We start from the raw sequence: 13,838 nt of genomic DNA, 5'->3' as shown, positions 1-13,838 counted from the left end.
CTACAATGCTGCCTTGTATCCTGTGCAGGAAGTAAGGTGGATAGGGGTTGGGTAGTTGGCCACAAACGGGGGCTGCTTGTTTGTGAAATTTGGTATCACAATGAAGTTGAGTTACGGTGGGAATGGACAAGGTAGGATAGTAACGTTTGGAAATTTTAGAGTGGGGTGTTCCAGCTCAATTGGGTAGTAGATTTTTGATTGCATGATGTATGGTTTTAAGGGTGGGAGTGAGCCGAGTCTTTGGGAATTAGTGGGATTTGGACATCTGATTTTTTTGCTTTGAATAATTTGTACGCCCATGTTTTCAAATGGTGTTCACAAGCTATCCTCTATTTAGGGATGCCGGATTTCCTGGAAAAACTTCACCTGGCTGCTGTGAGAGCCAGAACCATGGAGATTAAAGTGAAGGATTACATCTCTGTGCCCCGGCCAGTGGACTCCAGCTGCGAGGCCAAAACGAGTGCTGAGCGCCAAGAGGACAACAGTCACAGCACGGGGCAGATGGGCTATGCCTAAGCAGGAAAAGTTGTGTTGAGATGTGGCCATCTTTGGCCCTTTTCCAACACTCGAGTGGCTCCGTGCACCGCTCCCCGTCCAACCGTCTTGCGGGATTACTGCCACAAAATGTGACATTTAAAGGACGCCTTCGGCAGCGATGAGTCACTAAGGAAGTACACTTTAGGAGTTTGTTTTTCGCCAAGATCAGCCTTAGCCTGTGTACTTCTGGCCAATCCGAGGTTCTACTGACATTTCAGCGTCTAGGCCCTGTGCTTGGGCCGCCAGAACTTTTGATAAGCTGTCTTTTATATAACGCTGTTTGAAGAGGAAGCAATGCAAACATTCCCCTAAAGTCACCTTCCTTGCTACAGTAGCTGAAGTGCATGCAAGGTTCCCGCCTCCCCGTTGTTCAAGTTTGAAGAGAATTGAATGCTCATTTTCCATGGCATTTAGTTTGAAAGTGAATGCAAGTAATCTGCAATGGGTGCCCAGGTGACATGCCCTGCCTTTCAGATCTGAGGTGTGTGCAAGTGTCCTCCACCCCACTGCTGAGGTCTGAACATTTTGGAAAATGCCCCCTCTTGCATGGTTGATGTTTGGGAAGTGGGAAAGAGCTAGCCCGTGTGCCTGGTATACAGATGTGCTGGAAGTTTAAATGTTTAATTCCTGCAGCGCATATTGCTTTGGTGCGGATTCACAATAAGCCAAGGGTAGTGGAAGTGAACTTGCATATATCATTTTGTGCTGACTGAATAACAGGGTTGGCCTGTTGACCAAAAGGTAGCCCTATAACAGCCTCTTCTTTGTGTTTAGGTGCTAGGGAGAGGGCGAGAGGGAGTGAAACCCAGAGAAATGAAACTGCTTTTGATGCACTGTTTACTTTCTGCATTTGCTACTTTTTTCATCACCCCTGAGAGCAGGAGTAGCGAAGGCAGTGTCAGAACTATTAAAAGAAAAAGTCTGAGTGCTGCTCCTTCATGCTCCTAATCTATGTATCCTATTTGTCTTAGCAGTGAAGAGTATGCAGCTGCTACCATGGAACCAGTATGTACAAGTGTCCCAAGTAGTCTTTTTCGGTCTGTAAACCGATCCTTTGCTTTCTGCTGATGTGCATATCACATACAGGTGTCCCCTTGCTTGCTTGGGACCTGCTCCTTTGAGCGATGCTATATATTAAAGGTGACCCTTTTAGTCCTTGGAAAGAAGGGAGCTTAAGTGGGGCTTTTCATGTACAGGTATGCATGAAATTTTCCATCCATGTTTGTGTTAGTATTTTGGAGGAGGGGGTACAAGCAGGTAAGGGCAATCCAAATATCAGCTTTGCGCTAGCTACAGTTATTGTTCCAACATTTCTCTTTTGCATCTGTATTTTGTACAGACGTAGTAAGGTCCTCCAGACTGGGTTTGACAAGCAGGGACAAACACCTTATCTCACAGGTGTTCTGCCTGAGGCCTCTGTGATAAGCTGGCCCATTTCCTTACTGTGAATTGGAGCCTATGTCTTGTTTCTGGGGGCCGGCCTGTGAATATTCGTGCCAGAGAAGAGAATCTTGACCAGTCTGGTGTAATAAGTAATTTCCAGAGTTTATATAGATCACAGCAGGTTTATTTGCAGTCTGTGACCCATCTAAAGAGGTGGGAGGACCTTGTGAAATGAACTTGAGTGTGTGTACGGGCATCTTGTCGCTCCTCTGTTGGTGAAAGATGAAGTCTCTCCCTTTCTGTGTGGCAAGAGAGAGCACTGAATAGATTTTCTCTGGGTTGCGGAATTGGCACCCAATAGTTTGCCTCTTTTTGATGGCACCTTTACGCGGATTTGTGGGCAGTGGTGGGGATTCCCTTATAACACTTTATTACCTGCTCCTGGCGGTGGAAAGTAGCATCTCAGGATCTGTCCTGGGATTGGCTGGCAAAGTTAAGTCTTATCCTTTCCTTGGAGGTTTGTGTGAATTACATGTTCTATGCTTTAGAGAGTCAAGCCATGTCCATTGTCTGGCCCCAAAGTGGTTTGGTGGGAGAAAACTAGCTTGAACTGCCATACTATTTGTACGGCTCAGCAGTATGGGTTATACTGCAGGATACGGGTGCATTTGTTAATTGTTTACTTGCTATAGGGCAAGATCTGAGGTATTAAGCGATGATTCTATGCCTGTGATAATGTGTGTGTGTGATTCTGACCGTTCCCCTGGGTAACATGGTATGTTTGTGTCTGTCTCTTTTGCTGCAAGGAGATAGAGGAAGCCAACAACAGTTTTTTCCATGTATTAAACAGTGGTCATTAAAAGGGCTACCTGCATTATTGGGGAGGAAGTTTCTTCTTAAAACTGGAATCTGCAATTTAACATAACAAATGTACATACACCCACTCAGACCGTGGTCGAGGGAAGGCTATAATTGTGCTTGGACAGGTGGTAGGGCTTTCTGAAGAGTGAGAAGAAAGGCTACTTAAGCTATTTCTGCTTCTCTTCCTTATTTTCCTTTCTGAAGCCAAACTAGTTGTTCTTCATTTGGTGACCTGAGATAAGGAATAGAATACGTTATTAGGGATACATCTCCAACTCTGTGGATTGTCTAGTGTATTTGGGCAACTGGGGTGGAAACTGGCTGTGATTATATATACCCTAAATTCACTTTTAACATGCCTGTCCTCCACAGAACGCACATTAACCAAGCGGCCCTGTTGCACAACATGCTTTCCATCGCTAATCCCATCAATGCTTGGAATGTTCAGCTGTTTGATCTCCTGTTCGAATTAGTGTGTTTATTCATCTGGCTTTCTACCTTCCTACTCCAGCTCTAATGCATCTGTTTTTCTACCTGGGTAGGGTAGCATCCTAGTTGCTGGTAAAACGTGCCATGCTCTACGGATAATTGCTATACAGGCTTAGCTTCGGTTGAATGCTTGCTCTGTCTCGGTTTGTCCCTAGCTCATTCTGCTTTGTGCCTTTGGCCGAGCCCTGATTGGTTAGCTTGTCTATTTGGCCGACTGCAAACTTTTCGGCGTTCTTTGCTGAAATTCTACAGAGCACCAGCCTGCCTTTGGTACATTGGTATAAACAGCTCTGACCTTTGTACTGGGTATTACAAGGTGAAAGCAGAAGGCCTAAAACCAAAGAACTGTAATAAAATTAAGTCCTTTTTTAACACCCTGCGCTCTCCTCCTTCAGTCTATCATGGTCTGTTCCTCTCACCTTTTTTTGTGCGTGGTGTTGATTAAGACTACTGAACTTTTTTTCTAGTTGGTTTTGACATTGAATGTTTCACAGACATATGTGATGCTTTTAACAGTGTGAATAAATCTATAAATTGGTACAACGTTTTGAACATTCTGTCAGAAAGCTTCTTGTGGGTTGTTCCTTGCAGCGACTCCATGAATGTCGTCAGAATGGCTATTTCTCTGACTGCTAGGTCCTCACTGGGGAATATTGCACAATCGTAGAGCTATAAACTTTAGGATCTTTGCAGCGTATGGGAATCTTGCAATTCCTTTCGGCTCTGAATGAGTTTGGTATCTTGGTAACATCTAGCCGCACACAGTTTTTTCTGCTGTGATATAGAAAGTAAAGTCAGTTGAAGGAACTTGGGTTATTTGCCAACTCTGTGGAAAATATAAATGTAGACATTGGGCCAGTCAGTGAAGTTCAGAAACTAAAGTATATTCTAAGCAATATGATAGCTTGGTTAGATGATGTCACACTACCAATGCCATTATGTTATGTTATGTTATGTTATATTAATTTATTATGCGCACAGATACTCCAGCCAAGGAGCGTCCCGGCGCAGAGACAAGGTAGAACATAACACAACGGGAGAGTGAAAAACATAAAAACAGCTAAAACAGGAATGTTTTTATAGCCCTCCGGAAAGTCAAGAGATCCTCCATCAGACTGATTTCAACAGGAAGGGAGTTCCATGCTGACGCGGCCTTTACACTGAACGAGCGGCCTCCCATGCGACTGAGCCTGAATCTGGGGACCACAGCGAGGGCCAAGCCCTGGGAACGGAGGGTACGGGTGGGAACGTAAAAGGAGAGACAGCTAGATAAGATTTCCGGGCCTATACCTCTCAGAATCTTAAAGGCAAGGCACAGAACCTTAAAGAGGATGCGCTTCCTTACAGGGAGCCAATGTAGGGAACGAAGGACACCTGCCACCGAGCTGAATCTGGGCAGTCCGACAATCGCCCTCGCTGCAGCATTCTGAACCCGCTGCAGACGGGTTAACTCGGCCTGGTTGGCCCCAGCCAGAAGAGAGCTGGCATAATCCAGGCGGGAGATGATAGTTGCCTGGATCACCAGCTGCCTGGTCGGGGCGTCAAAGAACTTGAGAACAGGTCTCAAGCCCCTTAGCAGTCCGAAACAACAGTCCGCAGTTTTTTTGGTGTGCCCTACAAAGGAGAGGCCCGCATCCAGCCAAACCCCCAGGTTTTTTACCTCCGATACCGGGGTCGGAGTGGGTCCCAGCTCTGAGGGCCACCATTGGTCACCCCACAACTCCACTCCCTTACCGACAACCATCACCTCCGTTTTTGTGGCATTTAGCTGGAGACAGTTGCCTGTCAACCAGCTAGCCACCGCCTTCAGTCCAGACTGAAACCTGGGGGCCTCGATCTCCGCATCCCCGCTGAGCGTAACCGCCAGCTGTGTGTCGTCGGCATATGAGACCAGAGTTAGGCCCCACTGCCTAGCGACATCAGCCAGCGGTCTCACGTAAAGGTTGAACAACGTGGGACTCAGCGAGGACCCTTGCGGAACCCCCATGGCCAGCGGTTGGAAATCGGACTTGAAGGGAGGGATCGCAACACAGAAGGAGCGGTCATCTAGAAAGGAGCGGAACCATTGCAACACCTGGCCGCCAATGCCAGTCTCCTCAAGCCGATGCAGGAGGATGCTGTGGTCTACCGTGTCAAAGGCGGCGCTAAGGTCTAATAATATGAGCGCCGCCGTTTGACCAGCATCCAACCTTGCACGGAGATGTTCCACCATCACAAGTAACGCGGTCTCTGTGCTGTGACCGGCACGAAATCCGTTTTGTGTGGGGTCGAGGGCATTGGTCCGTACAAGAGGTTCAGACAGGGCCAGATTGACATGGGCCTCTGTAATCTTGGCTGGCCAGGGTAGCAACGAAATGGGGCGATAACTTTCGGGCTTGGACGGGTCCAGGGAGGGCTTTTTGATAATTGGGGACACCACAGCTTGCTTCCATTTAGCTGGAACTACTCCCGTTTCCAAGGAAAGGTTGACAAGGGAACATACAGCTGCACGTCCCATAAAAGCCTGATCTCGAAAGAGAGCAGGCCTTACTGGATCGGATGGAGATCCAGATTTGACTTGCAACGCAAGTTTGTCAAACCCGTCCAAGGTGAGGGGGGGGGGGGAGACAAGCAGAGTAGTCTGATGGTGGGTCCCACTGGTGCTTTCCCGACCGGACCCCATGCTAGGGAATGTCAGATAGATAGCTTGGGCTTTCACCAGGAAATACGAAGCAAGGGATTCACAGTGGGAAAGAGAGCTTACGGTCGTAGAGGTAGGCCGCTTTGCCATGAGATCTTTTACGGCCTTGAAAATGGCTTTCAACGGATTAGTACTGTTTCGGAATTCTGCGGCATAAAAAGCCGCTCGAGCTTGACAAATAGCCCGATGGTAGAGCTTGACGGACCTGGCATATGCAGCTTTTAAATCAGCCCCATAGGTCTTCCTCCAGGCCCTCTCAGCCCGTCTACAGGCACCCTTCAGAGACCGGAGGGCGCCGTCGTACCAGGGACTCGACTCTCTAGAGTTGATTTTAGTCGATACAATGGGTATCAGAGAGTCCAAGGCCCTAGTGATCCAGGAACAGAAGAGGTCATACCCCTTTTCTACATCCGTCAAAGGACCCAGCGGCTCCTCTAGTAGAAGACGATGGAAGTCTTCTAACCTAAGTTTCTTCCAGGCCCTCTTCTGAGCCCGTCAAGCCGAGGAGATGGAAGGGGTGGCTGAGACAGGGCAAAGGATGGACACCAAGAAGTGGTTTGTCCATTCCACCGGCAAGATGGAGGTAATTTTAGTCCCCGGCAGATTGGTAAACAAGGGATCTAAAATATGTCCCCCCGAATGGGTAGGCTGGGAGACCAACTGGGGAAGTTGAAAGGCCTCTAGGTCAGAGGAGATGGAACGCACTGTCAGGCCTGAGAGGGTGTCGAAGTGCAGATTCAAATCGCCTATGATGGAAAAGTTGGCACAATCTGCGACCAAAGGGCCAATAATGTCGGGGAAAGCATTTCTAAACACCACATCGCTGCCGGGCGGACGATAGACGACCATCCCGGAGAGCGTAAATTCAGGACTGACAGAGACCTTGAACAATTGTGTAAATATTTATCAAGGACCCCCTGAGTACATGGAAATGAAGTTCCTAGACCAGGGAAAAGCAAATAATTTGATATGTATCAATCTAGGCAACAGAACGTAATAAGTGGTCGAAATGAACTGAGCTAAAACATAGGTTGTTTGTAAAAAAGGGGTAGTTCAATTTTATTCATAAATTCTTTTAAAAAACACATTAAAATAATAATACATATTCACAAATTGTATGCGACATAATAAATCAACAATACACAGCAACACTTTAAGAGAGAAGGACAAATAATCCAACAAATGAAGGTTATATAAAATGAACACAGTTTTTAAGAGAGAAAGGTGTGGCTAAAATAATCTCTACGCGCGTTTCGGCGAACCAGCGCCTTCTTCTGGAGCAGCCACGATAGTATTTAAAAAACACGGAGTATATTAATGCTATTTGATGTTCTCAATCTGGATTATCTGTATAATGACTTTCTTTTCTTTGGTTAGGTGACGAAGATATTCTAGACCCTATTTTAGTTAAGGTTTGCAGATAGATATTCCATAGTCACACGATGTAATTTGTTTGTCTTGATTGTTGATTTTTGAATTTCTATATTTCCTTAAGTGAGGAGTGGGATTTCAGTTAGACCCGCCTGCCGGAGTTAAAATTTATGGCCACGATAATGAATATATCTTTTGGGATCCACGAAAATATTCATTATCGTGGCCATAAATTTTAACTCCGGCAGGCGGGTCTAACTGAAATCCCACTCCTCACTTAAGGAAATATAGAAATTCAAAAATCAACAATCAAGACAAACAAATTACATCGTGTGACTATGGAATATCTATCTGCAAACCTTAACTAAAATAGGGTCTAGAATATCTTCGTCACCTAACCAAAGAAAAGAAAGTCATTATACAGATAATCCAGATTGAGAACATCAAATAGCATTAATATACTCCGTGTTTTTTAAATACTATCGTGGCTGCTCCAGAAGAAGGCGCTGGTTCGCCGAAACGCGCGTAGAGATTATTTTAGCCACACCTTTCTCTCTTAAAAACTGTGTTCATTTTATATAACCTTCATTTGTTGGATTATTTGTCCTTCTCTCTTAAAGTGTTGCTGTGTATTGTTGATTTATTATGTCGCATACAATTTGTGAATATGTATTATTATTTTAATGTGTTTTTTAAAAGAATTTATGAATAAAATTGAACTACCCCTTTTTTACAAACAACCTATGTTTTAGCTCAGTTCATTTCGACCACTTATTACGTTCTGTTGCCTAGATAGAGACCTTGAACAAGGCACTTTCACACCCAGGAATATTTAGGGCACTCCAGACACAGGAATAATTGGACCTTACTACTAAAGCTATACCTCCACCTCTGGACACCCTATTCAAGGTGTACATAGAATAGCCGGGTGGACAGGCTAGATTTGAAATAGCGGTGTCCGCATCCTGTAACCAAGTTTCTGTCATGGTAAATATGTCCGGAGCCTCCTCCTCAATGAGGTCAAAGATGTTCTGATAATGTTTCAGCGCAGACCTGACATTCAGGTTCAGGATCCGCAGGGAGGAAGGAAGATCAGTAGTACGGCGGGTCGCCGGGACATTAGTACTAGGGGGAGGACTCGGAGAGTCGAGAGCCCACCCTTTACAAGGGCAATGGTACGGGCCTCGCAATGGATGTACCGGTGGAAGGGTACAACTACGGCTTACCTGACCGATGGCAAACAGGCACTCCCGCGAATATGACAGCATGGCGGCAGTAAGATGGAGTAATAGTCGTACATCAGAGTCCCACGACGTCCAGCCCGTCCTTAGCGCGGACGGGCGCAGACGGGCAGGACTCTGGCACGACTCCGGCCACGCGAGGACACGCCCGCTGCGCGATCCCGCTGCGCTAGGGGAGGTGCTTTAAATAGGTGTTCCCAGGCGGCACATGCGCACTCAAGCGCTATCAGATGGAAACGCCTCACTCCACTCACCCCACTCCAAGATGTCCGCCAAAAACGAACCAGGCACCCACCCCAGGACCAGACCCGCCAAAACGGCGGTGAAGGGGCACAATTTATGGTGCAGGTAAGGGGCAATTTTAAAATGGGTCAAAATGACCAAAACCAACAGAAATAATAGAAAACGTTTTTAAAACAGCAGTTTTACTGCAAAAACGCGCAAGCGCTCTCGCAGCAGCAGCTACCTTGTCAGGGGCTGAGAGCAGGAGGGACTCGCCCTAAATAAGTGTTCCCAGGCGGCACATGCGCACTCAAGCGCTATCAGATGGAAACGCCTCACTCCACTCACCCCACTCCAAGATGTCCGCCAAAAACTAACCAGGCACCCACCCCAGGACCAGACCCGCCAAAACGGCGGTGAAGGGCCACAATTTATGGTGCAGGTAAGGGGCAATTTTAAAATGGGTCAAAATGACCAAAACCAACAGAAATAATAGAAAACGTTTTTAAAACAGCAGTTTTACTGCAAAAACGCGCAAGCGCTCTCGCAGCAGCAGCTACCTTGTCAGGGGCTGAGAGCAGGAGGGACTCGCCCTAAATAAGTGTTCCCAGGCGGCACATGCGCACTCAAGCGCTATCAGATGGAAACGCCTCACTCCACTCACCCCACTCCAAGATGTCCGCCAAAAACGAACCAGGCACCCACCCCAGGACCAGACCCGCCAAAACGGCGGTGAAGGGCCACAATTTATGGTGCAGGTAAGGGGCAATTTTAAAAAGGGTCAAAATGACCAAAACCAACAGAAATAATATAAAACGTTTTTAAAACAGCAGTTTTACTGCAAAAACGCGCAAGCGCTCTCGCAGCAGCAGCTACCTTGTTTCCCCAAACCAATACATTTGGCTAAAGGCTGTTCATTGCTCCTTTGTAAAAAAAAAAAAAACCCTAGGTCAGGCCCCCAAGATGTAAAAATTACTGCAATTTACTAATCTGACATGAAAGCACTGTTTCCCTAAGGAGGATTCATTTTCAGTTCCTTTAATGACTCAAGACAAATGCTGGCAATTTTACGACCTTTCTAACAATTAAAAAAATTATTTTTTAAATTTTTTATTGAAGTTCTTGGGGTCATTAAAGCAAAACATACCAACATGTACAGCAGAATATAGGCAGATAACAGAGTTTACAAATTCTTTATACAATTACAAATATTGACCTAAATCAATCAAAATAAGATCTCCAAATTTTATCAAACTTTCTCGCCCCTCCGATTCGTTGTGCATATAGTAATTCACTCTTCCTAACTCTCTTCATCTTTTGCAGCCATTCCTGGAACAGAGGGACCTGCGTTGAGCGCAATTCTGTAATATCAATGATCTTGCCACTGTCATTGCTATATATATCAATTTTACCAAATGGTCTGCTAATTCAAGATCAGGGTCGATGCCATACAAAATTAATTTAACATTAGATTCAATCATGATCCTGAAATAAGTTTGAAGAAAGAAAAAAACTTCATTCCAGAATGGCTTGATTTTAGAACAATGTGCAATTATATGAGACCAATTGGCAGGGGCGGCTTGCAAACATCTAAAGCAGTTAGCTGAAGTATTAATATACATTTTAGCGGTAACAGCAGGAGTACGATATAATAACCATTTACTATAAAATAACATTCTGCGCCAATTTGCGCCTCTCAATACACTGGAGTTAAGTTTATTAATAGTCTTCCAGGTATAAATAGATAATAGATGGTTCTCTTGTTCTTGCCATTTTTTAATTACTTTTATGCTCAAATCTTCCTCCCTACTCTGTGCTAAGCACCGTTTCCATTCCACGGGTTTTCTTGCTCTTATAGTCAGAAAAAGATCGTTCCATGACTGAGTAGGAGGGTTCATGTATCTTGGGTCCAATTGCGTCAAAGTTTTATAAATCAAACTGTAAGAACTTATTAACAATAGTTTTCCGGGATTAATCGTCCCATCTCACCCTGAGATATCCACGTTCCATCCCTTAAAAAGTCTAGTAATATATAGAACCCAGCACGTTCCCAATTTCGGATTATTTCTGATCCCATTTTAATCCCTGTTAGGAAAAAAACATTAGTTAAAGGGGTTGTTAAATTAATCTGGGGGAGAGAATATCTTTTGAGCAAGGCTTCCCGTCTTTTAAACAGCCAATTCATAATCTTATATCGAACAAGTTTAGGAGATTTAGGAACCTGGAGGGGGGAAGGAATTTGAGCCTCAAGACTGATTTGATCAACAAAAAACTTTATAAATATATTCTGCCTATTCGATCCAGTTTTAAATCTTTCTAGATATTGTGCAAAATATGCATTGTAGTAATCTTTAAGATTTGGTAACGAGAGACCGCCCTGTTCTGTATCTGCACAAAGTGTACCTATTGAGATACAAGGAGTTTTATTACGCCACACAAAACCTGAAAACAACGATTCTACTTTTGAGAAAAAGGTGCCGGGCAAAAAACAGGGAATAGTAGAAAATTAAAAAGCGGAAGTACGGACATTTTAATCAGTGCGACCCGGCCTAAGAGAGATAATGGCAAAGGGTTCCACCTAGCAAACATAGAGCGAACTTTCTGAAGAAGGGGATCAAAATTAAGTGTATATAAATCTAATACTGAGGCAGAGAACAGGACCCCCAAGTATCGTTTGGGCCTTGAATTAATACAGCCACTTAAGTCTGGATGTAATTCTGACTCCCCGCCTCTGCAGACCAAAATTTCAGTCTTTTTTTTATTAATACGATATCCCCCTAAAGCCTCATATTCTTCAAAAATCTGTAAAATATTAGTTTGGGATTGTAAATCTGGTTTAATTAATAACATGATGTCGTCCGCGTATAATTTAATTTTAGCCATAGAAATAATCGGGGGAGCCACATTCGCACAATTCCGAATAGTGATGGCTAGTGGCTCAATAAAAAAAGCAAAAAGAATAGGAGACAGGGGGCATCCCTGCCGTGTGCCTCGTTTTAACTAGAACCGATCCCACCCCAACAGAGTTAATAATCACATTGACTTTAGCGCCGGTGTATAACTTCTGAATTAATTTAATGATTTGTCTCGGTATTTTAAAGTGCGCCAAAATAGTAAAAAGTGTTGCCCAAACCACCAAATCAAAAGCTTTTTCTGCATCTAATAATAAAATTAAAGCAGAAACACCTCGTGTAGCAAAATAATCTAACGCCTCCGTCAAATAATGTGTGTTTGTAATTAATTGACGACCTGCAATAAATCCATTTTGATCCGGATGAATCAAATCAGCAGCAATATTAAAACGAATTGATAGTAATTTTGTAGTAATTTTATAATCCGAATTTAATAATGTTATGGGTCTGTATGAATTGGGGTCTTTTGAGTCTTTCCCCTTCTTCAGAAAGCTAACCACCGTGCCATCACGAAAAGAGTCTGGAGCTTGCCCACCTTCGAGTATAGAATTTAACAATTGCAAAAATAAATCAGAAAAAGAGCTGAAAAAAACCCTAACAAATTCAGCTGGGAGCCCATCCGGGCCGCAGGCCTTACCAGTAGGAAGGTCTTTAACTATCAACTCTAATTCTTCCCTAGAAAAGGGACTAATCATTGTCTCTTGGTCTATTTGTGAAAGAGAGGGCATCGCATATCTACTCAAAAAATTTGAAAGTTTTTGATGCTCTATAACATGATCTTTGCTATACATTTTTTGATAGTGAGACAACATAATAGAACCAATTTCCCCTGGCTGTAAAATCTCAATATGTGTGGTGGGACATTTTAAATAGCGGATCTGATTTGCAGCTGCATGCTCTTTAACCTGCCAAGCTAAAAAAAAATCCAGTGAAATTACTTTCTTCATAGACTTTTTGAGATTGTCTACGAAAAATTTCTTCACTTTGTACGAACAGATCAGAGCGGGCTTCATTTAATTGCTTTTGGATAATACTAGAAGGGTTAGATTGCCTTTGCAAGGTTAGGGCCTGAATTTTTTGTTGTAATAAATTCCTAGATGCCTTAACGGCCGATCGATCAGCTGCATCTTTGCTGATCACGATTCCTCGAATATAAGCTTTCAGTGAATCCCAAATAATATGAAGAGGGGCTGTACCAGAATTATGAGCAATAAAATCTATAATCTCCAGTTTAAGAGAAGTAACCCAGTTTTCATTTTGCAAGTGCATCTTATTAAATATCCATCTCCTGGGAATTTTCAACTCCCCTCCCAATTTAAACTCGATGACTAACATCGCATGATCCGAAAAACCATTATGAAAAACCTGCTGATAAGAAAAATCTAACTGCCTTAAAGCTAAAAAAAAATCTATTCGGGAGGAGGACTTAAACCTACCCGACCAGCAGGTAAAATCTGTTTTTTGTGGATTTTGTAAGCGCCAAGGATCACACAAATCGAGTATCGTCCTATTATTAGAGATTGATCTCCAAGATTTGGGTTTAAGCTGTTTTTTTGAGGACGTAGTAGAATCTAATTTAGTATTCATAAGAATGTTAAAATCCCCACCGATGACGATGTCTCCTCCCACCATTAACAAAGATTAAACAGATCCTCATAAGGCTGGGGGTTATTGTCGACTGGAGCATAGAAACAAACAAAGGAAATCGGCCTATGTCTATTCTTCACTAGACATGTAGCCCAACACCACCTGCCTAAGCCACCTTCTTCTTATCGTATAATTTCAGCCTACAAGTTCTTATTTATCAAGAGTGCAACCCCCTGTTGGGACAATACAGAAGACGAAAACCCCCGGAATGAGGCCCAAGTCTTAAATATTGAGAACTCATCCATTTTAGATACAGAAATATGGGTTTCTTGTAACATAATTACTGCAGGATTTTCAGTTTTGATCCATGACTCCATTGCGCGCATTTTCTTCCTATTATTTAGGCCGTTAACATTGAAAGAAATTATTTTAAGGCCCTTACTAAAAGACATTTAAATTATAATCATTAAAGACACACATTGCCACAATTATAGACCTACTCCTTACACCATGGCCCTTCTCTACTCTTTTACCTCCCCCCCCCCTCCCCCCCAC

At 43.8% G+C, this 13,838-nt stretch overlaps 1 protein-coding gene across 1 annotated transcript in view; it reads left to right on the top strand.

The window, feature by feature from the left end:
- STARD7 (StAR related lipid transfer domain containing 7) overlaps positions 1-3,810 on the top strand; it is a 158,624-nt gene extending 154,814 nt beyond the window's left edge. Inside the window, exon 9 of the mRNA XM_086943331.1 lies at positions 338-3,810. Within this exon, the coding sequence (XP_086799457.1) occupies positions 338-516 (179 nt within the window). The 3' untranslated portion in view covers positions 517-3,810. The remainder of the gene's footprint in view (positions 1-337) is intronic.
- The last annotated feature ends 10,028 nt before the right edge of the window (positions 3,811-13,838 follow it).

The sequence above is a fragment of the Lissotriton vulgaris genome, chromosome 11, assembly GCF_964263255.1.
Source record: "Lissotriton vulgaris chromosome 11, aLisVul1.2, whole genome shotgun sequence".
Taxonomy (NCBI): Eukaryota; Metazoa; Chordata; class Amphibia; order Caudata; family Salamandridae; genus Lissotriton; species Lissotriton vulgaris.
Note: the sequence above shows the minus strand (reverse complement) of the source record. Positions and strands in the feature narration are given on the sequence as shown.